The 27,933-nt window shown below is 40.6% G+C and overlaps 1 protein-coding gene across 2 annotated transcripts in view; it reads right to left on the reverse strand.

The window, feature by feature from the left end:
* Window positions 1-27,706, reverse strand: part of tek (TEK tyrosine kinase, endothelial) — a 41,009-nt gene extending 13,303 nt beyond the window's left edge. For both annotated transcript variants that reach the window (XR_014606255.1, XM_084114632.1), the window contains exons 1-12: window positions 27,508-27,706; window positions 21,030-21,332; window positions 20,801-20,911; window positions 18,834-18,989; window positions 18,282-18,413; window positions 15,370-15,507; window positions 14,936-15,058; window positions 14,695-14,840; window positions 14,451-14,595; window positions 12,611-12,769; window positions 1,622-1,756; window positions 1,263-1,538 (exon numbers count right to left, since the gene is read on the reverse strand). Coding sequence is in view for 1 of the 2 variants with exons in the window: in XM_084114632.1 (XP_083970758.1) it covers window positions 1,263-1,538; window positions 1,622-1,756; window positions 12,611-12,769; window positions 14,451-14,595; window positions 14,695-14,840; window positions 14,936-15,058; window positions 15,370-15,507; window positions 18,282-18,413; window positions 18,834-18,989; window positions 20,801-20,911; window positions 21,030-21,332; window positions 27,508-27,559 (1,876 nt within the window). In the remaining variant the exon portion in view is untranslated. The remainder of the gene's footprint in view (window positions 1-1,262; window positions 1,539-1,621; window positions 1,757-12,610; window positions 12,770-14,450; window positions 14,596-14,694; window positions 14,841-14,935; window positions 15,059-15,369; window positions 15,508-18,281; window positions 18,414-18,833; window positions 18,990-20,800; window positions 20,912-21,029; window positions 21,333-27,507) is intronic.
* Window positions 27,707-27,933: the final 227 nt, after the last annotated feature.

Here is a 27,933-nt window from a genome sequence, read left to right on the forward strand (position 1 = left end):
AACACTACCCTTCAAAAGTTTGGGGTCAGTAAGAATTTTTATTTTATTTTTGGGGGAAAGAAATAAAATAAATCAATACTTTTATTCATCATTACTCAAGGATGAGTTAAACTGATCAAAAGTTACAGTAAACACATTTATAATGTTAGAAAATATTCTATTTTAAATAAATGTTGTTCTTTTGAACTTTCTATTTATCAAAGAATTTTGAAAAAAGAATTGTACACAACTGTTTTCAACATTGCGCATATATGCACATACATTCAAACGCACATAACTATAGAACCAATTCTTAATACGCATGTGAACACCATTAGCGTTTATCACAGGTTCGTGTTTAAATTCTATGTAGAGAGAATGGTGTCATCTTAGCGGCCCCTAATTTAATAACAAATGATCGTTGCGACGGAAGCGAATCAATCAAAACTAACTTTAGCTGGAAAATAACTTTATTAAAGAACCGCTATAAAGCCAAAACAAGCTCTGTTACCTTAAATGATATGCTTATCTCTGTGAAGCTGCTTTGAAACAATCTACATTGTTAAAAGCGCTATATAAATGAGGATGACTTGACTTGACTTAACATTGAAAATAATAATGAATGTTTATTGAGCATCAAATCATCATATTAGAATGATTTCTGAAGGATCATGTGACACTGAAGACTGGAGTAATGATGCTGAAAATTCAGCTTTCATCTGAGAAATAAATTACATTGTACAATATATTAAAATAGAAAACAGTCATTTTAAATGATCATAATATTTCACAATATTAATGTTTTTTTTATTGTTTTTTATCAAATAAATGCAGCCTTGGTAAGCAGAAAAGACTTCATTTAAAAACATATATACAAGTAGATATACAAGTTTAGGAAATATCCAGATAATCTTCTGTAACAGTAACAACAGGAATCCATATACATGAGGAGATATAACATCATGTTATGCGCATACCAATAGACTGAACTCGTAATACACATGTGCACGTCATCAGCGTTCTCACAGGTTTCGCGTTTAAAGTCTGTGTAGAGTTTCCTGTTAAAACGGTGTCGTGTTAGCGGCCCCTAAGTTAATAACTAATGATCGTTGCGACGGAAGTGAATCAATCAAATTAACTTTAGCTGGAAAATAACTATATTCAAGAACTGCTGTAAAGCCAAAACAATCTCCCTGTATCTCTGTAAAGCCGCTTTGGAACAATCTACATTGTTAAAAGTGCTATATAAACGGAGATGACTTGACTTGACTTGACATGCTTACGGTCGCTGAGCGTCCAGGTGCTGGCGGTGGGACAGGGCAGATCTGTGGCGCTGCTGGTCGTCGTCACCCTGCACTGGTATTTGTGTCTGGGTTTCAGCTCGCTCAGATGAAGACTGGAGGAGTTTGACGCGAGCTGGAATCTCCTCAAGATTCCTGAAGCTCCGACCTGCTGACACGTGACCTCGTAACTCCAGGTGTCGTCGGGAGGAGCTGGGTCCCACGACAGGACCAGCAAGGTCTGATTGACAGGCGTCAGTTTCACACCCACGAGCGGCTCTGAGGACAGAACACACACACTTTAATATCTCATCATTTGGTGAGGGTTAGGGTTAGGGTTAGGGTTAAGGAAGAGTTCTTACCGAGCATCTGTGTGTAGAAAGTGGATTCGGGCCCGTGTTGGCCGGCTCCTCCTGGTCCACGGCGACTGAGCTGCACCAGTGTAGTGTAGGGCATCATGGGAGAAAGATTATCCAGCTTTACCAGAGAGCCGTTCACTGTACAACACACAGACAAATGTGTCTCTTTTTAATTCATATCTGGGATCGACTCAAACATCCAGCAACAGATTTACAGACTTTCCACATATTGGGTATCAATTCCACGCAGCAAGAATAATGAGGAAAGACACAAATGTGTTCATGACAGTGACGTTTAGATTGTTTTCTTATTCAGAACTAAACAACACTCTTCCCAATGATCTTTGTGGGGTTTTGTTTTCTTCTTTTGGTAGTATCACTCTCTCACGCTCTCTCTCTCTCTCTCTGCTCTCACGCTCTCTCTCTCACTCTCTGTCTCTCTCTCTCTCTCTCGTGCGCATGTGCGGAGTGGCTGTGGGGAGCGTGTGAGCGGAAGAGTGTGTGGCGTTCTTGAGTGAATTTCAAACTTTTCCTTCTTTTCTGGGTTTATTCCTTTTGAATATTGCTTTGAATTAGAGGACAGAGAGTCGGAGTGCTGACTTCTGTCAGCATAGCTGATAGAGATGGGCTCAAACTCCGATGGTTTTTCCTGTTTGTCTGCTCGGCATGCGTTTAAGTGCATGCCGGCAGATGCATCAGTGTCCATTGAGAACTTTTTGCTTGCAATTGGCAGAGAAATAGGTGCACAAAACATCATGTCTGCTTCTAGAATGAATAAAGCAATGGTTGTTTTTCTGAAAGAAGTTGAAATGGTCAATCATTTAGTGGAGTGTGGTTTGACTGTTCATGATGTTTTTATTCCTGTATTACCCTTGTCTAACCTCTCGAAAAAGGTAATGTTGTCAAACGTACCCCCGTTTATCTCTGATAAAGCGCTTGAGGGTATTTTAGCTCGTTATGGAAAATTGGTTGGGATGATTAAGATGATTCCTCTGGGTTTGAAAACCCCAGAGTTGAAACATGTCGTCATTCAGACGTCAGGCTGTTATGATACTGAGTGCTGAATTCGCAACACTTGAAGTGTTGGTTAAACTAATGGTGCTTGGAAAAGATTACACGATTTTTATCAGCACTGAGTCCATGAAATGTTTTGTTTGTGGAAAATATGGTCACATTAAAACAGCCTGTCCTCTGGTTAAAGAGGCTCAAATGGCAAGAAATGGAGTTGAATCTAATTCAGGGCAGATTTTGAATGCTCCAGAGAGTAGCGATCCGGCTGAAGTAACTGGTGAAAGCGCAGCGCCTGATCCGAGCGCGGAAAGGCCTGCGCTTACTGACATCGGAGAGCAGTTGCATCAAGGTTGTAGTAGTATTGATATCACTGAGACTGTTGCTAAAATAGCTGATGCTGGACAGAGTGAAACCAACGACAGTGGGCAGGTTATTGTTGAGTTAGAGAAATCTAGAGAACAAGATCTGCCTAAAGTGAGTGATGGCTTGAATGAGATGCAGGCATTAAGTAGTAACGTGTCTGACATTGTCGCAAGTACTTCAAAATCGCAAGTAATGGATAGTGATTCGGACAGTGATTGTTCAGAGTCGATTGCTGATGAATTGTCTGAAGCTAATTCACAGGAAAGTACTGTTGGGAAATTTGCAAAGTCTCAATATTATACTGTGGAACAACTTAATGACTTTTTAGATGCCACAAAAAATCAGAGAAAGTCAGAGATTGAAATGTTCTTTGTTGATTTAAGGCTTTTTGTTGAGTCCTCGCTAATTGCTATGAAAAAAGCCACTTTAGAGGAACTAGATCAGCCTAGGCGCTACCGACTTAAGTTTGTGAGTGCTGTCAGAAAAAGACTAAAAAAAGCCCTTAAAGAGTCATGATGAACAGGAAATATTGGATTATGTATCTTTTCTCTTTTTTAATCCTGATGGCATCCTTTAACATCGGATCTTTAAATATAAATGGCTGTAGGGATGTACAAAAGAGAACTACTTTAAGTATTTACACCTTAAAAAAGCAGATGTAACTATGTTACAGGAGACACATACCGATGCCTGTAATGAAGTTGACTGGACAAACGAATGGTCGGGGAACATTGGCCATAGTCATGGCACAAATCTAAGTGCTGGTGTTGCGTTTTTAATTTCAAAACGTGTAAAAAATTATCCAGATTTTCTAGAAATAATACCTGGCCGCCTATTGCGTGCTGATATAACAATAGACAATAATAGTTTTTCATTTTTTAATATTTAAAAATAATAGGAAGTGAACGAAGTGGTGTTTTTTGGAAAACTTTCTGAAGAATTATTGAAATGTCCTCAGGAAAACATTGTTATAATAGGTGGTGATTTCAATTGTACTGTAGATCACAAATTAGATAGAAACCATGAGGAACCTCATCCTAGTTCAGCGGGTGTTTTTAAATCTTTAATTAATAGACACAATCTGGTAGATTTGTGGAGAGAGGCTTACCCTCATGTTAAACAGTACACTTGGTTGAAAATGAATTCAAATAAGGTCTCTGCTGCCAGACTGGATCGTTTTTATGTTGAAAAGGGTAGCAAAGGAAGATTTTATGGCAGTTGTATCTCACCAACATCTATGTCAGATCACCATTTTATTTCTATGTCTATGTCTGTTCTGTTGTCTAAACCCTATCAGACACACTGGCACTTTAATAGCAGATTACTGCACGATCACATCTTTGTGCACTCTTTTGATCTCTTGTGGAAATCTTGGAGGGAAGAGAGATTTAGCTATACATCTTTAAATCAGTGGTGGGACTTGGGAAAGGTGCAGCTAAAAAACTTTTGCCAACAAAATACACTGCACAGACAATTTGAAAATGAAAATGAAGATTTTGGAACAAGAAATTCTTCAGCAAAGCTACATCAACGAAGGAGGCAGATTATTGTCAGCTGACATCATTACAGCGAATAAAAGCCTTTTGAAGAATTCTTTGGATGAACAGGAGAAGGAAACTCTTGTGAGAACAAGATATTTAAAGCACAATGAAATGGATGCTCCAACTGCCTTCTTTTTTGGACTAGAGAAAAAGCCAAAAGAGCAGACATTTTTCCATAAGCTGAAACTTTCTAATGGCAGTGAAACTACTGACCAGCGAGAAATTATAGCTTCTGCTATGTCTTTTTATGAGAACCTCTATCAGTCAGAACACTGTGAGGAAGCAGCAGTTGAAGAACTTCTTCAAGGTCTTCCACAGTTGTCAACGACTGAGAAGGAGCTGGAGGGATTTCCGACTTTTGCTGAGCTGTCGAGTGCTGTGCTGGGGCTGAACAGTGGCAAATCACCTGGACTGGATGGTCTGTCTGCAGAGTTCTACAAAGGGTTTTGGAATGTGCTTGGACAAGACTTGTATCATGTTTTTCTGGAGTCCTTTAAACAAGGTATTTTACCCTTGAGCTGTCGAAGAGAGGTGCTGACATTAATACCCAAAAAAGGAGATCTTGGATACTTGAAGAATTGGCGTCCTGTTTCATTACTGTGTACTGATTTTAAAATACTGTCAAAAGCTATAACCAATTGTGGTGTTGTAGGATGTAAAAGAATGAAAACAAAAAGCTAACTCCGAACATCTGTATTTAATGTAGCAAACATCAGTCAACAGGGCATTATCTTCAACCACTTTCACTTCTTCATCGTCTCACTCACTCACTCAGTTCCTTTATTAGGATTTCACTGCCCTCTAGCGAACATACTCAGTATCAGAATGATTCACAGAACAAAACATATTCCCTCTCTTTTAAGAACACTGCTTGAGTAAATAACCACTTTTCATATTATAAGATTATTGCAATAAAGGCGGCAACAGTAGTTACATAAGAAGGTGCAGTTTGAATTAACATAACTAACATCTGGCAGTCGAAAGTCTTTAACAAAATTCCTTACCACTCAAATTAAATGATTCCACCTTCATGAACTCAAAACACTTTTAAAGATGATTTCTTTCACAGTTTGGTTCAACCAAAAACTTAACCCTCCCAATCTTGATCAGTTACATTACATAGTCTTTGTGCCACTTAGGTCTGGATCTAAGACGTGGCTGTTTTGAAGTACCCTGAATGGGTTGTGTGTATGTTAGTGTACCATCTTGACCTCTACTCTCAGGCACAGAATGAGAGCGAGCCAAGTGTGTGTCATTCCATCTCTTCCCATCACTTAGCAGAAAGGTGTTTGGACTCACACGCTTTTCCACTGTTAACGAACCAGAGAGCCTGGGGTGTGCTTTAGGGACTAAGCGAGGAATTCTGACCCTCACTCTCTCCCCTTGAGCAAAAGATGGAATACATGCATGCCGCTTAATGTCTGTGTTTCATCTTGGCTTGTTTCCTCTCCACAGTGTCATGGACAGATGAATTCAACATAGGAGCAATTGGCAAAATGTCCAGTCTGGTACGCAGTTCGTAGGGTGAGGTTGAGGTAGTGGCATGGGGTGTCGCGCGATACACTTGAAGCCAGTTGGTCACAGCGTCCTTCCACGGCTGCGACTGCAGAATGGCTGTCTGTATGCAGCCCTTCAGAGCATGGTGAAACCTCTCAATAGCTCCATTGGCTGCAGGGTAGTACACAGATGTCTTGTTATGGTATAGCGAAGGCGGCTGATGTGAACTGTGTCCCATTATCAGTGACAATGCTTTCAGGATTGCCATGACGGCTGAAAACGGTGTTCAGAAAATCTAAGACACTGTCCGTTGTGGCAGATGGACAAAAGGCAAGTTCAGGCCACTTTGAAAAGTAGTCGGTCAATGTCACAGCATACCGACAGGCAGGAATGGCAGTCTCAAATGGCCTAACAATATCAAGGCCTAATTTTTTCCAGGGTCCATCATGGAGTGGAACAGGTTGTAAAGGAGCCGGATGAGTGCGAGCTGTTTTGTCGTTAGACTGACAAGGGGCACGGGCAGATATGTAGGTCTGAACCTGAGCGTCCATACCAGGCCACCAGTAAAGGTCACGCAGACGCTGTTTAGTGCGTACAATCCCCTGGTGGCTTTCATGGGCCAGGGTGATCAGTGTGTGACGCAGTGAAACAGGCACCAGCAATCTGGAACCACGGAAGATGTAATGGCCCAGAACTGAGAGCTCATCCCTCACTTTGTAATAGGGCGTTAGATTCTGGGCAACGGCCCGTATAGACGGAGGCCAGCCACGGCTAATTTGTTCACGAAGAGCTACCATTTCCAAACACAAGGAACAAGCACTCTCGAAGTCAGGAACTGGAAGGGAACTCAAAGTGGAAGAAATCAGAGCCACAAGTTCAGGTTCCCCATCTGTAGAAGGATCCGCTGGCACATGCAGAGGGAGACGTGAAAGGCAGTCTGCTGTATAGTTCTGTGAACCTGGCTTGTAAATGACATCAAAGTCAAAACAAAGCAGACGTGCCGACCAGCGGGCAATCCAGCCCTATTCATCCCTTTGGTAGTGAGTAAGGTTATGAGTGCCTGGTGATCTGTGCGCAAAGTAAAGCGTCGGCCCCACAAATACGTGCAACACTTTTCTGTAGCCCATAAGCATGCAAGAGCTTCTTTTTCCACAATTGAGTATTTACGCTCTGCCATTGTAAGTGTGCGTGAAGCAAACGCCACCAGTTTCTCTGTACCATCCGGCTGAATTTGTGTGAACACAGCACCCAGTCCATAATCACAGGCATTGGTCGAGATCACTGAGCGAAGGGAGGGGTCGTACAGGGCTAAGGCAGAGCTGGACACTAAGAGCTGCTTGACTTCATCAAAACTGGTCTGGGCCGATTCAGACCATGTGAAAGTCTCTTTATCCTTGACACATTCGCGCATGGGAGCTACCACTGTTGCAAAATTCGGAATAAACTTTGAGTACCATGAGGCAAGGCCCAAGAAGGATCGTAAGGCAGCAGCGTCAGATGGTGCTGGAGCTTTCAGTATGGCATTAACATGCTCTTGGTCAGGCAAAATACCATCTGCAGCAATGACATGGCCAAGATAGAGCAGTGTGGTCTTTCTGAAATGGCACTTTTCATTGTTCAGAACCAGTCCAGCCTCTTTCAGTTTTTGCAGGACAGTATGGAGTGTCTGATCGTGTTCGGCAGTAGTGGCACCGTAAACTATTAGATCATCTAGGTAGTTCTGGACACCAGGTACTCCTTCCAGAATAGTTGCCATCATCTTTTGAAATGCTAATGGGGCCAATGCCAGCACATATGGAACCCGGCAAAATCGAAATAGGCCCTTATGTGTAATGAAGGCCGTAATGTCTCTACTGTCCTTGTGGAGGGGCACCTGGTAGTACGCATTGGCCAGGTCGATAGTGGAGAAAAGAGTAGCACCTCGCAGGCTGGAGAAAAGCTCATCGACGTGTGGCAAAGGGTAGCAGTCAGTGATCACAGCCTTGTTTGGTTCATGAAGGTCAGTGCACATCCGTATGCCTCCATTCTTTTTTTTCGTAACAACAATGGGAGAAACTCAAGCAGAAGCATCGATTTCTTCTATAATGCCAGCCAGCAGCAGATGATCGAGTTCGGCCGAAACAGCATCCCTAACTGCGAATGGCAAACGCCGCAGTTTCTGCCGCACCGGTTGAACTGTAGGATAAATTTTGACCTTGTGCACAAACTGTTTCACACACCCTATCTCAGGTAGGGGGGCAGTGAGAGGTTCAGCAGTGGTTGTGGACAGAACAGGAGTAGCTGGCATTGCATCTGAGGTGGTAACCGTATCAGCATTAATACAGAGATGCAAGTTCCTGATTAAGTCCATACCGAGCAATGCAGTGCCGTCCTCTACTACGAAGAATGTGCCAGAAGTGCTCGAATTTGCTACACACACCTGGGCATGGAGACATCCAAGTACTGGAATGTGTGTTTGTGTGTAGGTCACCAGTCTAGCGGAAGGTGGAGACAAGGCAGTGGAGCTAAAATATTGTTTATAGACATGGTGTGGTAGTATAGAGACCGCAGAACCTGTATCTACAGTAAGTTGTATCTCCTTGGCAGCAGAGGCAGGTGTGTGGTGGCATTGCAACCACAAAAATATTTCCAAATATTTTTTCAATTAATACTGTTTTGCAATGGTGGCATTGCAAAACAGTCTCTTTGGAGCATGCTCATCAATATTGCCTGTATACAATATAGTCACATCAGGCAACTGCACCTCATGTACTTTACTGGTTGGAGCAGAACGACATACGCAAGCAAAATGACCCCTCTTGTTACAAGACTTGCATTGGGCATTTACAGCAGGGCATTGAGAGGAGTTGGCTAGATGCTTGTCAGAACCACACCTAAAGGTCTACGTGGAGAAGAAGTGGCCGTAGCATGTGGCTTAGCTGAGCGGTAGTGCTGTTTGTTTGTGGTTTTGTGCGATTTAGAGTGCACAGTCTGTGCTGGAATTCCTTTATCCAGAACACCTCTGTCTGAAATAAATTTTTTTGCTTGATCAGCAGCAGCTTCCATCTGTATTGCAAGAGTTACGGCTGTGTCCAGTGTTAGGTCTGACTCCAGTAACAACCTTTCTCTAATACTGTCACTCAACAAGCGTTCCAGTAGTTGATCACGTATCATGTCATCTGATTTGTCATCAAAACCACAGGTGGCTGCAAGAGCACGCAAGGCAGCTACATATTGCACAATAGTCTCATGTGGAAATTGAGCTCACTTCCTGAATGCATAGCGTTCGACAACAACGTTGACTTTGGGCGTAAAATGTTTCTCTAGTGCACTAACAGCAGAGGCATAAGTGTCACCTGTTTCTGGTAGGGCGTAAAATATCCGCTGTCCCTCCGGTCCTAGACAATGGAGTAATGTGGCTCTTTTGCGGATGTCTGGCCAAGCATATCCCCCCTCGCATTAATCACCAGCAGGTAGCTATTAAACATACGCAGCCACATATCAAAAGGCATCAATGGTTCTCCCGGACAGGGCAAAAACATCGCTGGCACAGGAACATTAACAGACATCCTCGTTGCCAATTTGTGGTGTTGTAGGATGTAAAAGAATGAAAACAAAAAGCTAACTCCAAACGTCTGTATTTAATGTAGCAAACATCAGTCAACAGGGCATTATCTTCAACCACTTCACTTCTTCATCATCTCACTCACTCACTCAGTTCCTTTATTAGGATTTCACTGCCCTCTAGCGAACATACTCAGTATCACAATGATTCACAGAACACAACACCAATAGGTTGAAGAAATGTATGGCAACTATAATTCATGAGGATCAGTCATACTGTATCCCCAAAAGAACAATTTTCGACAACCTATTTTTTATTACAGTTGCCAAAACACATCAAGTTGATATTGGACTCTTATCTCTAGATCAAGAGAAAGCTTTTGACAGAGTGGACCATTTATACTTACTAAAGACTTTGAAGGCTTTTGGCTTTGGTCCACAATTTATCTCCTGTGTTAAATTATTATATAGTGAAACATCTAGTATGCTTAGAATTAATGGTTGCCTGACTAGACATTTTGCAGTAACTAGAGGCATACGGCAAGGATGCCCTCTTTCCGGACTTTTGTACTCAATTTCTATTGAACCTTTTCTGTCATCTTTAAGGAAACGATTGCATGGACTTGTTCCTAGGTTTCCAGGAATTCCACCTGTAAAACTCACAGCATATGCAGATGATGTAACTATGTATCAGAAACAATGATGATATATCTGCTTTGATTTCTAGCTTGGAAATATTTCAAAAAGCAACATCTGCTAAAATTAATTGGGATCAGTGTACATCCATGCTACTAGGTGAGTGGCAAAATATAGACCCTCCTCGGCTTCCACAACAATGTAAATGGATTAAGGATGGTTTTAAGGTTCTTGGGGTATATTTGGGAACTGACCTTTACATGAAAAAGAATTGGGAAAGTCTAGCTGATAAAGTTACGGGTAGACTACAAAAGTGGAGGTGGATCCTTCCGAAGTTATCTTATAGAGGGACATGTTTAATTGTCAATAACTTGGCAGCCTCAATGTTGTGGCACCGGTTTACAGTGTTGGATCCTCCTGAAGAGCTACTTGTTACAATTCAAAAAAGTTTTGTAAATTTTTTCTGGGATGGGTTTCATTGGCTTCCTCCTGGGGTTTTATATCTCCCAGTGATTGAAGGAGGACAAGGACTCATAGATTTAGAAGCAAGAATTAAAACAATGAGACTTCAAACATTACAGAAATTGCTATACTGTTCAGATAAGATTTCCTGGATTGCATATAGCTTGTCTATTCTACAAGATATAGGAGGAATCGGAATAGATAAGCAGTTGTTCTTAATTGAAAAATCGTTTGTCTCAAAAGTAAGTTGTTGTCTTTTAAAGTTTTATGAGTCTGTGTTCAAAGCTTGGCAATTGTTAAAGAAGGTTAGAATGGAGAGTGAACATTATGGGGTTTTGGAACCATTATTCTTTAATTCTCTTTTTAAAATAAACTCATCGATTTCAAGTACAGTAGTTGATATGTTTTTAAAGACTGGAATAGCTACTGTAATGGACTTAATTGACTCTACAAAAGGTCAATGGCCTGCGACTGTTTCAATAGCTGATCAGGTTAGGCTTAGATCAGAAAGATATGTTGAAGGGTTAGTGGAGGATCTTAAAAAATCTTTTCCTCAATCTTTCTTGACCTTTGTAAAAACATTTTTTTGAAAATGGTGAAAAGTCTCTGACCTTTCCAGATCTTAGAGTAGAAAAAGGACTTGACTTGGATGAAGATTTAAATAATACTTTGTTATTAAAGGGATTTAAAGATGCATTGTTTCAGAATGTGGAAAAAAAGATGTTGTATGGAATGTGTGTGAAATCTTTGTTTTATGCTCAATTGAAAAGACGTACTGATACTAAATGGAGAGAATACTTATCAGTTTCTTCAGAACTAACTCCATCATGGAGGTGTTTGTATAAACCCCCTATTCCTAAGAGATCTGGAGATTTTCAATTTCAATAATGTTCTTGATACTGTTTTTCATTTTTTTCTGATTGTTTTAGATTAATTCCTTTGTTTGAACTGTTGGAAATATTCACTGAACTTTGGTTTATTTTTTACCAAAATCTGTTTATTTTGGGCTTGAAATACAAGAAGGAATGGAAAGCACAGGGCACTCTGGGTAACTTTCTATTAGGGCAGGCAAAGTTGGCAATTCTAAAATCCCACACATGTAAAAATGAGGGGGAAAATATTGATTTGGTTGGAATGTTCAAATCATTAGTAAAGTACCGGGTCGCTGTAGAATATGCCTATTGTAAATTAACAAATAAAATGGATTTTTTTGATGCAAGGTGGAGTGTGAAAAATGCTCTTGTGGTGAGAAATGTTTTTGGAGAGTTATGGTTTAATTGGTAAAATTGTGATTTACTATCATTATTACTATTTAATTTATTTCTTTTTTTTCTTTTTGTGTGGTGCAAATACTGTTTTTAAACTAGTTGTTTGATTAAAAGTTTTAAAAGTCAAAAAAAGTCTCTCTCTCTCTCTCTCACACACACACACACACTTTGTATACTGTATTTATATTCAATACATATCTGCAAAGATTATTTTCCAGTCCCTTCTATTTGCATTCTTTTCACCTTTGGAAATGACAAACTTATGACACTAGTTGCACTGTCCTTCTGTTTGTGCCAACACCAATAAACACATTTAGCTCCCCCTACATGTAGTGAAACACAAACATCAGATGCGGTCAGTGATTCTGGCCTTTTCCTCCAATCTGAAATGAAAGGGTCTTTCCGGAGCAATGACTTCACCCTCATTCTTCTGACTAGTCATAATAAGTTCTGTATATGACAACCATCAGAAATATGTTCAGCTCATCAGATTTCCATCATCTTTTTGTAATCTATTGCACAATGGAAATATTTATTACACTAGACAGTTTGCCAAGAGCAACACAGTCACCTATAACCTCGGATATGAAATGTTCCAGCTGTTTTACACAGAAACAGACCACACAAAAACACACACATTGAGAAACTCCGAGCACATTAAGCTCTGTTACCCTCAACGCTTCTCCATGTGGACTCGCCGGCCCGCCGGTAGACGAGCTTGACCGAGGTGATCGGTCCATCTCCCGTGAAGGGATCTTTATTGACCAGCAGAATCAGGTGATGTGGACCCCTGCCGCTCAGGACGGGCTGATTCTGAGCCTGCGGTGGAACTGACACAAGACAAGACTTATGATTTACATATGAAACGGCCTGTTAGTTGGCTTGCTCTGGAAATTAATGAATTAACTACTGCAGAAGTAAAATAAATATATTTTCCTCTCTCTTGATATTGCTTGTTTTATGCCAGTGATCTCCTGCTTTAGACTGCACACACGTTCTACATTAGAGGTCACTAATTATCAGACCTCAGATCCAGTCCCAAAGTCCGGGCTGCAATTCATATATTTATAAATTCACAGAATTACAAACTTTGGGCACTGATAGCTAAGCCATCTTAACATAATGAAGGACCCAGAAGTCACATTTACCATGACAAAGTGTGTTTACAAAGACTTTTTATTGTGGGACAGAGACGGCAAACATTATTTTAATCACAGTCACTAATCACTAAATGCCATGAAAATATTGTATTTGCACATTATGCAGTTAGTGCTCTATGTGACTGTGTATGTTAACAGCATCTCAGACACAGTAGAACCGCAGCAGGAATAGATTTACATGAACGTCAGAGCATTTGTGTTTTACAGTATTAGCCTTAGGAAAACATTGATTTCTGTCTGTCCAGTCGCTCAGGTTCTAAGCCAGTCAGAGCCATTTTTAACACCAGTGTGAAAGCACACATACTCATTATTATAACCTAATTCCCTCTCTCGGTTTAGTATTTTTTTATGTTCTACATGCAAACTGTAAAAGAAAACCCAGCAATCTTGGGGAGACTGTTTTGACTACTTATTGTTATTTACTTTAATATTAGCTTATATTAGCTTATAACGCTAGTATATGTGGCATAGAATAAGTAAAAGTAAATCGCTAGTTAATACCACTAACAAGGCTCAAAATAGCCTCACACTAACACGGTAGCATAATGAGGGTCCCTACATGCAAACCGAAGCATTGAGAACTTTGTAAGTGTACAGACAGTTTAATAAGAAGATACTTTATAAAGACAGTACATTACGCGTATAAAGGCAGGAGCCATCTTGGAAAACAGTCTCGACTAGTCGAGCCACGAACGCCGTGCTAAGTGAGATGAACTGTGACTTGGAATCTCATATGGTCCGTTGTTTCCGGAAGAAAGCACTAAACGCAACAGAGAAAATAAATAAATAAATAAAAATAATTATAAAAAATAATTTAAAAAACGTAATTCCTATCGACCAGCTCACTTAGCACGGCGTTCGTGACTCGACTAGTCGAGACTGTTTTCCAAGATGGATCCTGTCTGTAAACGCGTAATGTACTGTCTTTATAAAGTCTCTTCTTATTAAACTGTCTGTACACTTACAAAGTTCTCATTGCTTCGGTTTGCATGTAGGGATTATGCTACCCTCATTATGCTACCGTGTTATTTTGAGCCTTGTTAGTGGTATTAACTAGCGATTTACTTTTACTTATTCTATGCCCTATATACTAGCGTTATAAGCTAATCTGTTTTTAGACATAAAACTCTTTACATTCGCTTATCATGAAAACGCATCCCAGAGAACGATCGACTCGGTAACCATGTGTTAATTACCCCTAGGTTAATTTTTCACCGGAATTGTCCTTTAATATTCCCACAATGGACATTGTTAATTTCAAAGCCATGCAACATTTTGGCTTTTGAAACACTCTGTTATGATTGTTTGGAACTTTGCTGGGAAAGAAACGGAGAAGGTTGAATAATCTCACCTTTGACATTCACCATAAATTCCTTCTCCTCCTGAAAGTTTTTGGTTTTCACTTGACACAACCAGCGGCCAGCGGCAGATAAAGTGGTTTTCTCCAAACTGAATGTGGACGTTGTTTGATTGTTTTCTGTCTGTGTGTCCACTGCCTGAGAAAAACAAAAGAGACTATCAGATTTCTCAGAGATTAGAGGACAGAAACTCACGCTGAAACACTGTAATGATGATGTCACTGCGATACAACTCACATAGAGCGAGGATTTGTCGGGTTTGACCAGGGTTATTTCCCCGTGTAAAGGAGTGGGCTGGCCTGACGCAGAGCAGTTGATCGTGTGTGTGATGCCAGAGTTGAGCTCGATGTCTCTCAGACTGCTCATGATCACAGGTCTCATGTCTTTAGAAGAAACCACATGCAGACATGGATTGAGCCCGGAAATCTCCCAGAAACACAGGACAGTTTCACTCGCTTTGAATTAAAATGATTTTCACCTGGTGTCTCACAGCGAGCTCCATGCATGCCTGCACACACACACCCTCGGAATCGATTGCATTCGCCCCGTTCACACACACATTTCTGTTTACAGTCGGCGCCATAATAACCAGACGGACAAGCTGAAATCAGAAGACGTGTCCTCAATATATCTGATATATATATATTTTAAGTCATCATAATAATTCAGAAATATCACTTCTTAACTGATTAGGGTTGTAATAAAATACAATTCACATTTTATTTCATTAAAATAAAAAATAAAAAATATATATACTGTATATATATATATTTGAACTGTGTTTATTTTCATTGCACATAGCATTTCACTTCAGAACATCTTCAACAAAACTAGTTTACAGTACTACCATTATTAACACCCTTTATCCAGTAAAATGAGGGATATTAAACATCTGGTGTGTGTTAGACTCACCCTCGCTGCAGTTCAGGCCCTTCCATCCAGACGCACATGAGCAGCCGTACGGGTCCCTGAGGCAGAAGACCAGCGATCGGCACAGACCGTCTGCACAACGCTCCTTACAGCTGGGGCCAAAGCGGCCCTCACTACACACTGACACGAGAGAACACACACACACAAATGAGAGAACACACACACACACACACACACGAGAGAACACACAACGCTCCTTACAGCTGGGGCCAAAGCGGCCCTCACCACACACTGACACGAGAGAACACACACACACACAAATGAGAGAACACACACACACACACACGAGAGAACACACAACGCTCCTTACAGCTGGGGCCAAAGCGGCCCTCGCCACACACTGACACGAGAGAACACACACACACACATGAGAGAACACACACACCGCACATGAGAGAACACACACACACACACACACACACACACACACGAGAGAACACACACACACACCGCACATGAGAGAACACAGAACGCTCCTTACAACTGGGGCCAAAGCGGCCCTCACCACACACTGACACAAGAGAACACACACACACACACACAAGAGAACACACACCGCACATGAGAGAACACACACACACGAGAGAACATACACACACACACGAGGAACACACACTGACACGAGAGAACACACACACACCGCACATGAGAGAACACAAAACGCTCCTTACAGCTGGGGCCAAAGCGGCCCTCGCCACACACTGACACGAGAGAACACATACACACACACACACACACACACACACGAGAGAACACATACACACACATGAGAGAACACACACAACATACATGAGAGAACACACACACACGAGGGAACACACACAGCGCACATGAGAGAACACACACACACACACATGAGAGAACACACACACCGCACATGAGAGAACACACGACACTCCTTACAGCTGGGGCCAAAGCGGCCCTCGCCACACACTGACACGAGAGAACACACACACACACACACACATGAGAGAACACACACACACACACGAGAGAACACACACATACATGAGAGAACACACAACGCTCCTTACAGCTGCGGCCAAAGCGGCCCTCACCACACACAGACACGAGAGACACACACACACACACACACACACACACACGAGAGAACACACACACACATGAGAGAACACACACACACACGAGAGAACACAGACAGACACGAGAGAACACACACACAAACGAGAGAACACACACACACACAGACACGAGAGAACACACACACACACACACACGAGAGAACACAAAGCGCTCCTTACAGCTGGGGCCAAAGCGGCCCTCGCCACACACTGACACGAGAGAACACACACACACACGAGAGAACACACACACACACACACGAGAGAACACAACACACACGAGAGAACACAGACAGACACGAGAGAACACACACACACACGAGAGAACACACACACACACGAGAGAGCACACACACACAAGAGATTCATTTCTTGATTGCCGTTTTGACAGTGTCCACCTGGACATTTTAGTCATATTGGCTAATTCTCCTTAATTATTGCCTTGTTTTGATCTGTTTTCCTGGAAAAATTATTTATTTTTTATTTTAATTTATCATCGTTTATTTTGTTTTAAGGAGATACAAATTGTGCTTATATCAACTTTGAATGACATGGTAATGAAATTATATCACATTATTTTGGCAGTAAAATTTTGGGCGGTTTTTTCTTGTAGTGGGCGGGTTTTGGTGAGCTTTTGGGCTGGAAATCATCTTCCCAATCTGGCAACACTGCTCGCGTGACAGACAGATGAACTTCAGGTTTAAAGCAGCCGGGAGGGCTGACTGACATGAGTACAAGGTAGTTAAATTCACTACCTAAGTACCAATCTGCTATAGTTGACATATTTATTAGGCGTGTTACATAGGCGTAATTTGCGGGTGGGAAATGTCCCCACCACTTTTTAAAACATCTTGCGGCACGAATGTACCAATTCTACACATAAATTAAACATCTCCAGTTAACTAGCAGAGCATTCATTTCGTTCATTTGTTAAATAAGAGACGATCTAGGGCTGAAATGGGTTTTTTAAATCAAGTGATGAAAGTGCTCGTTGCCGCTGCGATCAGTGGCGCGATACAGTGTTCTCTCGTGTGGCTCGCGCACACGCCGCACTGTCTTCACTCGGACGCGCGCTTCAATCCGTTGCGGATACTCTATCTTCGTTCTGGTGAAATCACACATCATAATGCACACATGTCCCTCCTTGATATACAACCACTGATGAACATAATCAGTTTTGATGAGAAAAAAAAACTATACTGGTGCGGATTAGATTCCACAACCTCTGACACTGTTGGCGAAAGTTCTACCATTGGACCATTTAGGTGTACGTTGTTCGAATAGGCGAATCTATGTATTTTAGTCACACAAAAATTGTCAGCACTGACAACATATATTAGGCTACATCTCATTAAACGACAAATTAAACACCATGTAGCCTACTATTTAAATCGATTGCTGGACATCGTAATGTTATTGTACAATGTACATATATCTAATTTAGCAAAGTTACGCCACTGGGCGTGTATATAAGCTTAAAAAACCGAGGCCCCCCCGTATATTCACCAGGCCCACCTATTAATGACATTCTGTATCCACCACTGACACTGACACAAGAGAACACACACACTCCACACGAGAGAACAGACACACTCCACACGAGATAACACACACACTCTACACGAGAGAACACACACACTCCACACGAGAGAACACAACACTAAACACCATGGGATATTTGAGAACCTAGCCATAAAAACCTGTCAAAATAGGGTCTGATTCATAGACCGATCATGTAAACATTAGAGCTAAATATGTCCCTTGTAATAAACCGCTCTCTCTGAGTATACTGGCAAAGAATATGAGTGTTACCGGTTTGACAGGTGGGTCCTTTAAAGCCTGGAGGGCAGATGCATTCTCCCGTCCCGTCGTGACACACGCCTCCATTAGTGCAGGGCAGACACGGTTTCGTACAATTCACGCCCCATAAACCAGCCTTACAATCTGTTAGCATAACAACTGACCGTTACACAACATAAGCTTACATTCTGCTGGGATGTAACAGGAACTTCAATTGAAAGGGGAAGATAATATGAACATGATACTTTTCTGCACATTCAGCCAACGGTTTAAACTTTAAAGCAAAATAATTGTGCTGGAGTGTCCAGACAAATGTATTAGGGCTCCTCCCACACACTCCTAAAGAAATACTTAACCAATTGGATGGCCAATAAAGACATTTTATAGTGCATATTACAGTGAGGAGCAGTATCATGAATCTTTATGATCATGACACATTCAATCTCAAATATTTCAGTCATCGCTTGTAAATTAAATGTCAAGTGTGTACTTTTTGCCCCATTACTAGAGAGTGTGTTCAATTATTGTGGCGTTTCATAAGAAAGCATGAACTGAAGGACTTACTCCTGACAATCAGTCGGGTCATTGCTGAGCTGAACAGAGCTTTAGAAATGTAATGGATGAAATATAATCCAGCATGACTTTGAGCTTTTGCATTGGTTATTGGGAAATTAATTATATCCATAATGTCTTCTTTGGGTGTTGTGTGTTGATAACATTCTGAAAAACAAACAAAAAAACAACAGCTAGAACCACAAAAACATGCTTTTCAAAACCCTCTCTCATCTTAATCCTCCTCCTCATCCATCAGCCCTAACAGCGGGCGACTGCTGCCACATTCTTCATAAAACAACCATCATCTGCAAATGTTTCAGACCACAAACTGACACACACATCTTAACAGCAAAGACACACAGGGCCCTATTTTAATGATTTTTTTAATGTTTTGGGATTTACGTGCATTAAACCAATCAGAGTCTCGTCTCCCATTCCCTTTAAATGCCAGTTGCGCTTGCGCCATGGCGGATTCGCTATTTACATGACGGAGTTTGATAGTGGAAAGACCGAATGTGTCTCCAGAGCGCAAACGGAACTGCTCGCAGAACATCTACGGGACATGCCGGATTCACCATATCTTTCTGTACACAATAATAATCTTTTACATTGTAATCCTTTTATTTTAAATATTTGGTATGTTTGTGTGCTGCTGTTCCCCACATCTTTTTGTCAACATTTGACCTATTAAGACTAGGGCTGGGACGGTATGGATTTTTTCTTACCGCGGTTGAAAAGCAAGAAATTCCCGCGGTATAGCGGTAAACCGCTTTAAACCTCAACCCCCCTCCCCCAGTTTTTTTTTCTGCGACGTCGCGCTGGAACAACAAACACAAAGTGTGGCGATGATAATCTCAGGTACTGTTTATGTGCTTTATTTAATGTTAAAAGCGTGTAATGTGACTTTGAATATCATTTAGTGCTCCAGCTTTGCAGCTGTAAAAGCAACAACGCGGTCTTCATGTGAGAGAATTGTGTTAAATAAGCACATGCAATTAAAAGCTGAGGTCCTGCTTTTGGGGCTTCAAATTATAGGCTATAAGACATCTGCAATATAATTGGGAGTCTGCACAGGGTGTTTATTTTGAAATTGACTTTTTTCTTTCCTTTTTTCTCTTTTTTTTGTATTTACGGTGCGGCTTGGACGCGGCGTCCATCGAAAATAGACTAGGTGCCTGTCTTTAGCGAAGCGGCGTGGAGAGACGCTTCTGAAACGCGCCGCGTTGACTAGAGTGGGCACGATCAGCTCCGGTAGCCGCGTCGCAGCCATAACGCGCCACAGAGTGTAAATAAGGGGTTATAGTCAATAGCCTACGAATGGAATGTTATTATGTGTCATGGAACATTGCGCTCCCCAACTTGCGAAAGGTCGGATTTGCTCCATCTTTTGATGATAAGTTTTGTTTAGAAAACCTTGAATCCATGTAAGACACAATGTTATTAGACACAATCCATGTCATTAGAATCAATGAATCCATGTCATTAGACACAACGTGAACACATGTGAAGGCCAGTGTTTATTTATTTTATTTTTATTTATTTTTTGCGGTGATGACGGTGACGAGCTCAGACCCGCGGTAGGCATCACGTTACCGCGGTATTTCGGTAATGCGGTAACCGTCCCAGCCCTAATTAAGACTAACACTTACTATTCAATATATCTACTAAAACATTTTTTTTAAACTTGCTACGTGTCCTGTGCTGTCCTATTTGCTGTTATCTTTGTACTGCTTTGAAAAAATCTGTATTGTAAAAAGCGCCATAGAAATACAGGTGACTGGACTAACTGGGACTCGTCACAACACTTGCATATTGTTGCCCTACTGTTGGTTTGATTGCTTTTATTGCTCTTCTCGTTTGTAAGTAACTTTGAAAAAAAACATCTGCTAAATGATTAAATGTAAATATAATTTCTCAAGGCACGTCACAATAAAACAATACACAGATGTTTGTTCATGAGTGTTCAGAGTTCCTACCGTTTTTATAGATGACTATGTCCTCTTGTAAATATTTCTTTGTCGTGAAAGAGAGTTTAACGTCTTCACCTTTGTTAACAGTGACTGTCAGAGATTCAGGGTAGAAGTCAGCTGAAGAAAAAGGAAACAGTTAAAAACAACATATGATCAGTTTACAAGTGCCGTGTGTGTCTTTATTCTGGCCTGTGCCATTACAAATAAGTATTTCCTTTCAAAGAAGATTCATTACCTTCATGGAGCATCTTGTAGGTGTAGATTTTACTCCCGTTGGAGTTTTTGACTTGGCAGTAAAAAGCTCCAAAGGTGTGATTGCGGGAAATCCACATGACTTTTGCGGCAGAGTGGAGGCTTTGGTCCGGTTCAGTGCTCAAAACATGAGCGTCCACATCAGGATACTCATGGCCCAAACTCAGCGAACTGGTGCCAGAAGCGGTCCAGTCACTGCTCGCACACAGGAGTGACGGCAGGTTCGCCGAAGACACAACTGGGTCTGGATTTATCAGAGTCACGTCTGAGATGTCAAGAGCGCTGCCTGCAGAAACAGGACAGGAATGATCATTATTTGATCTGAAAGGAAAACTCTTGAATGAGGTCTGCTGACTGCTATAGTATATGTACATTCAAATATATGTTACCCTTACAAACCCCTTGATGTTACGTTTCAGTTTGTTTTGTCTGCATATCCCTGCATATTAACTCATCTCTACATTTACTCCTCATATTATTGTATTTGTTTTATTCTGTAAATGTGATCTTCTGCTGTAATTCTTTGTCTAGATAGATTAATAAAATAAGCCAATAAAACTCTTTTTAAAATTTATTTATAATTATGTTTATTGAATTTTTCATTATAATACAAATATAACAAGACCGCAAAAAAACAAAAAAACAAACAAATAAAGGAACACCAATAGCTCAGATTTATAGATAAAACAGGACTACACCATAATAATACAGGTTAGAGAATAAAAACAAAACAATAACATATTTCAAAAAGATGCAGAAGAGGATAAAGGTTCAATGCCCAGAGAGTTATACAATTACAAAATTCCTTGTAATATAATAGGGTGAAGATAAGTTTCCAAATAGTCCAGATATGGGATCCAGACTTTATAAAACTGGCATGTTTTTTTATGTAATGCATAGGTAAGACGCTCCAGGGGAATCAACTCAAAAATAACCTCCTGCCAACCTTTAAGAGATGGAGATTTATCGCTGATCCAATTAAGTAAAATATTTTTTCTGACAGCAAAGGATAGAATATTATACAATTTCTTATTAGCAGATGAAACAATGCGTTCATTAGGTATACCCAACATCCGTGACACTGGGTCAAAATCCAACTAAATATTAAAGATCTTTTCCATTTCCCCCAGAACCAAACACCGTTGCAGTCTGTTACATGACCACAGACAATGTGTTTAAAGTACCTATTTCAGTTTTACATTTTAAACACATAGACAATAGAGAAGGGTTCAAATGTATGATTTTAAATTGCATTTGTCTCGTACGTGTAAACAGATATTTTCTTAGCATAAGACCAAATGTCATCCCATGTTTCATCATCAATGTCAGTAGCTAACTCTTCTTCCCATTTAGTTTCAATACTCTGAGCAGAAGAGATTGAACACAAAGAACCATAAAACGTACCCAGAGACATTTTTTCCTGATGATAAAATATTTCATAATTCCTAACAAGTATTGTGTTATTAGTAATATAATGTCTCAATTGGAGGAAACCAAAAAAACCTTGTTTGAATAACTGATACTTCTGAGTTAAGTCCATAAATATCCCCAAGCCTAATAAGTCCCAAGTTACACCAACGTTTAAAACCATCATCCAAAATTCCTAGGGTGAAATCAGGGTTATTTAACATTGGGGTAAAGAAAGAAGTCAATTTAGATACACTGTAGATTTAGATCTACTGTGTTAACTATAATTTGATTATCATAAATTCCTTTTTTTTTTTTTTTTTTTTTTTAAAGGAAATTGTGAAAAGGAGGATTCAATATCTATCCAAGTAGAGGAAGAATAATTACTAACCCACTTTGCAATGTATCTCAGGTGAAAACCTAACTGATAGATCTTAATATTGGGAAACCCTCTATAGCCATCCAAATAAAAGCAGTGATGGGGGAAACCCTGCCTGGTGCCTCTATGTATAGGAAAATAATCAGATCTAAAGCCATTCGTCAACACAGCAAAGCATGGGTCCGTATACAGCACTCTGATCCATTGCACAAAATGTTCACCTAAACCAAATTTTTACAAAACAACGAAAAGAAATAAGAAAAATTAAAATAAGAGAGATATTAGCTTCTCTAAGGGTCTTTGGTAATTCTTTAACCACAAACGAGTAGTTAAACATATTAAGTAATGGGTCTACAAGCAACTCTTGAAACTCCTTAAAGAACTTTCCACAAAACCCATCTGGCCCAGGTGATTTACTGTTCTTTAGAGCATTAATAGCATTAATAACCTCCTGTCTAGTAATAGGGCCATTGAGAGATTATTTTTGTGTAACTGAAACAGTTATAAAAAACAGTTATTAATGTTCTTATTATCATAGAAAATATCATCTGAGTCAACAATAGTAGCAATAAACTGAGATGCTGCACATTGTTTTGCAATATATGCTAGAAATTTCCAAGGTTTATCTCCATGCTCATAAAATCTTTGTTTTGAGTATCTTATTTTGTTCTCTGCATCCACAGTAAGGGGACAGTCCTAGAGCCGATCTAATTGCTTGTAACTCTTTTAATAAAAAAGGAAAAAAAGTCGGCACACCATGGCTCCAAAAATGTGAAAAATGTAATAATAGACTGGTGGTAACGTTTCAAGCACGTAGGCTCTTCGTCAGGCTCTGAACGCCTTACTGTATGTTTCTTAATCACCATCGCAGAATAATCATTGAAGTATGAAATCCTCGGACCAGCGTCAGCGCTCCTTTCGGGATCCGTGCCAACATGGCGAGCTGCGTTCAACACACGCTGCTTGTCCGTAAAGTTATGGAACTTTATGATGACAGGCCTGGGTCATTGCTTAGGACCTGGTGATGGTGCCAAAAAGAGCGATGAGCACAATCAAGCTTGATCCGTCCTGCTTTCTTTGCCATCTTTAAAAAATCAGGCAGCTACTTCTCAAAGAACTGGACCGGATCACTCCCTTCCGTTCCCTCAGGCAAACCGACTAGACGCAAATTACACCTGCGCCCGCGATTCTCCAGATCGTCGATGTGCGCTGAAATTTCGTCCACTTTTTTGTGAAGATCAGCCACCGTAGCCGGCAGCAGTTCTGCAGCAGTTCGCTCCTCCGCCTGGCCCACTCGCTCCACTAAGGCCTGGAACGGAACTGTTTGATCGTTTATCGCAGCTAGCACAGTATTCACTTTCTCCTCTATTACCTTCGTAATGTTATCAGTAAGTTTGTCTAAAGCTTAAGCAAAGTTGGAGTTGGAACTTTCCTCCTCGCGACTCTTCATGCTCATGTCGTCCATAACATCGTGCTCGTCGCCGCTGACTGTAGAACTTTTCTGCACAATCTTCTTTGCTTTGGGAATTCTGTCAGATCCTTTTAAAAAATATTGATCTAAAGACATGGCACAATAACCATCTAACCAAGTAGAATGATTTCACTGAGTGAAAATATAAATTAAGCGAATATTTGAACTAATGTTACGGGAGCTTGCCAAAAGACGTGTATGCTCCACAACGACATCTTCCTTCGTCAATAAAACTCTTTCTAATTTAGTAACACAGCTGATGCGATTCTGAATCAAACAAATCAACATCAACAACAGTTCTCAATAATTTTTTCAGGTAATGTGCAAACAATTCATTATGCCATTAAAACGAGGAGATCATGTGCCTGTTTTATGTGGCATGAACATAATGAGACTCAAACCGACTCTAACTTCCTGTTGCATAACACTCCACGTCTCAAACACTTCAGCAATTCAACTCTGACTATTGATCTATGACAGAGACACAAATACAGCCGACTTAAGGCTCAGAAACAGAAACACACATAAGGTGTGTTTTAATCACTAGCCGTGTTTCCACTGTCGGGCAGAAGCGAGTGCTAATGCTGCCAGGGCCCGTCGCGTTTCCACTTTCTCGTCCAGGCCTCGATCAGGCTTCACTGAAGCTTCTCGAAAAACCTTCTCACTTCTCTCACACTCATCTTCACAGTTGAAAACATTACAGACATACAGAAGTCAAGGTCAGCTAAACTCACTGGTGACGGTGTTACTCATGGTGTTGGAAATCGATTTTTGTTTGAGAAGGGTTTTGAAAACTTCACCCTGCGATTGTTACTGTACACCTAAAATCACTGTGGGTGCAGTTGAGATATTGTATCTGGATTGATGGGCTATAAATAAGACAAACTAATTAGGGCGGGAAAAGAATCTGTGTGCCTGTGTGAGTGTAAAGGGTGTTGGGCTTTTAAACCAACTCTTTAAACAGGCAGCCAAATAAGGCTGTCAAGATGAATAATGACTTTTCTTATCTTTGAGTGTAGTAGTACAACACTAGCTTGATATTATTGTTCTGCTTTACTGATTAGTGAGGGAACATGAACATACGCGTCTCTCTTCATGTCTGATATCCCTTTATCCTCTACGCAGACCCGATGGCCAGCTTCGACTCCCCCAACACATGCTGGCGTACTGTATCCCAATCTTCACGCATAAAGAACTGAATAAAATATTCTGAATGTCATCAGTCTACAATTTGACTAGTGATACAGCCAGGAATTAAACCACATCATGTTGGTTCTTCAGCGACTGAGTCTGGTTTCTCACAAGGGTTTTCCTCTATTCTGTCACTGATGTCTGTGTTCGCGCCGCTGTCGCCTCTGGCTTCATTAGTTGTGGACTAGGGGTGGAACGGTACATGTATTCGTATTGAACCGAAACGGTACGGGCATCACGGTTCGGTGCATAAATTTACACGGAGAATACACGGTATAAAAATAAATAAAACTCGCGTGCACATTAATTAATGTAATGCGGAACTACTGTTAGATGCGCGGGTTCTTTAGGGACACCTAATCTGTAGCCCCGCCTTAGCTCTGAAGCAGGCTGCGATGTAAAGATTGCAATTTGCAATGCTGGAATAGGCTATGTTGTGTGTGTGTGTGAGAGAGAGAGAGAGAGAGAGAGAGAGAGAGAGAGAAGAGAGGGGCGCGGTCATTATCGAAAAGTCGCAAAGTGCTTAATTATATTTGTGTGTGTGTGTGTGTGTGTGTGTGTGTGTGTGTTTGTGTGTGTGAAGCGCGCGATCGAACAGTGTAAACATAAAAACATACTCCGTCATTTTGTTTATGCAGGACATCATTCAAACTGCAAAGTGTTTAAGTTACTGTTAATTAAAATTTTAAGGAAAGCAAATATATGGATCTGAAATATAGCAAATTCATTCATTCAGGCACAATTACCAAACATATTTCAAGGTCTTTTTGTCTTTATAGTAATTTAATTAATAAACTAATTATATAAAACTGCCAGTGCACTACAAATAAACTGAGAAAAATACAAGGCTTAAGTAATTTATTTTCCTTTGGTGGTCCAGCCTGAGACATGCACAAGCCCTCTGCATTTTTGTTTTGCTTTTCCCTCCATTGTACCGAACTCGTACCGAACCGTGACTTCTGTGTACTGTTCCACCTCTATTGTGGACATTTAATATTCAACAGTATTATTGATCTGACTGCACTGATGTACAAGAACTGAACTGAGCTGATGATGACATCACTCTTTTCTCCAGACCTGCTTTATAGATGAAATTAACTAATTTAATAATTGATGATCTTTATAACAGAACTGAATCAACACTGAACTGACTTCAGCTGAACAACAGATGAAATCCAAAATTTCCGTTTATCACTGTAAAGCTGCTTTGAAACAATCGTTATTGTATAAAGAGCTAAATAAATAAAGGCGACAACTTTATTCTACATATATATGCCTTGCACTTTACATCACTGTGTAATATTTAAGGATTGAGCAGCGATGGCGTGTAGCTCAAATTCTGTTTGATCATTTTCGTATTACTTCTTTCTCTGCCACCATCAGCTGAAACAATCTGCATAAATCTGGCAATTTCAGCTCTTTTCATGTTCATTTTCAAAGCACTTTCATCATATTTGTCTCATGTGTCGGTCAGGCTCACTCTCTTGCACTACTTCATATGTTCATATTACTGTTGATGGGAATATTTTTGCCAAAGGCAGTGAAGATTTGTCAGTGTAATGATGGGTTGTGGAGAAAGGAGGAAGATCTAGTGGGGATCACTGACTGAAACTTACATTATTCTTATTTATTTATTTAAGCTGGAGCAAGCAGAGTATTAAATCATTGTACTGTACCCTTTCCACTTCCGTAGTATCATGATACAGAAACTTATACAGAAACTCAATCAACCAAAACAATACATCAATGATCTAAATTTAAACATAATATTACCTGCCTAACTTTCTGTTATTTACATGTTTAATTACGGCAAAGTGTACGGCGATATTCCTGCAAAATAATTTTTCATCTTTTGAAAACATGATATTAGAAGTTTTGACTATTGTTACATGGGATCTTTCTTTCATCTTAATGATCAGAGCCACCAATACAACAAATACAGACAAACCACAAACCCCTGGAGTCCCATAGAGCAGAAACCAGAGAGACAGAGTGAATGAAGCCCAGCGTTACCTGTGAGCAAGCAGCCAATCAGACACAGCGTGACGGAGGACATGTGACTCATGGTCCCCGCGAGACACAGCCAACCAGTTCGTGCACATCCACAGAGAAGAACGTTCAGTCCCAGAGACTGTCTGTCAGAAACTCCCGTCCGCACACATCTCTCGATCCTGACTCAAATGAACTCTCCCTTTCTTTTCCTCCAGTGTCTCCACCCCTCTCTCTGTTCAGGCACAGGGAGTTGGAGTTCCTTTTCCTGTTTCCTCTCTGTGTGCTGAGGATGGGAAAGGCCACAGCTTAAACAATCGCGTGTCATTAATTGCGGCTCCTGAAGGGAGGCTCCCACTTTGAGACAAGAGAGATATTCCGCCAGCAGCCCTTCCTGAGAGAATAAATCAAACCTCCTAATCTGGCATTTCATACACTTTTTCGGTAACA

Source organism: Abramis brama (assembly GCF_963993115.1).
Source record: "Abramis brama genome assembly, chromosome: 5".
NCBI lineage: Eukaryota > Metazoa > Chordata > Actinopteri > Cypriniformes > Leuciscidae > Abramis > Abramis brama.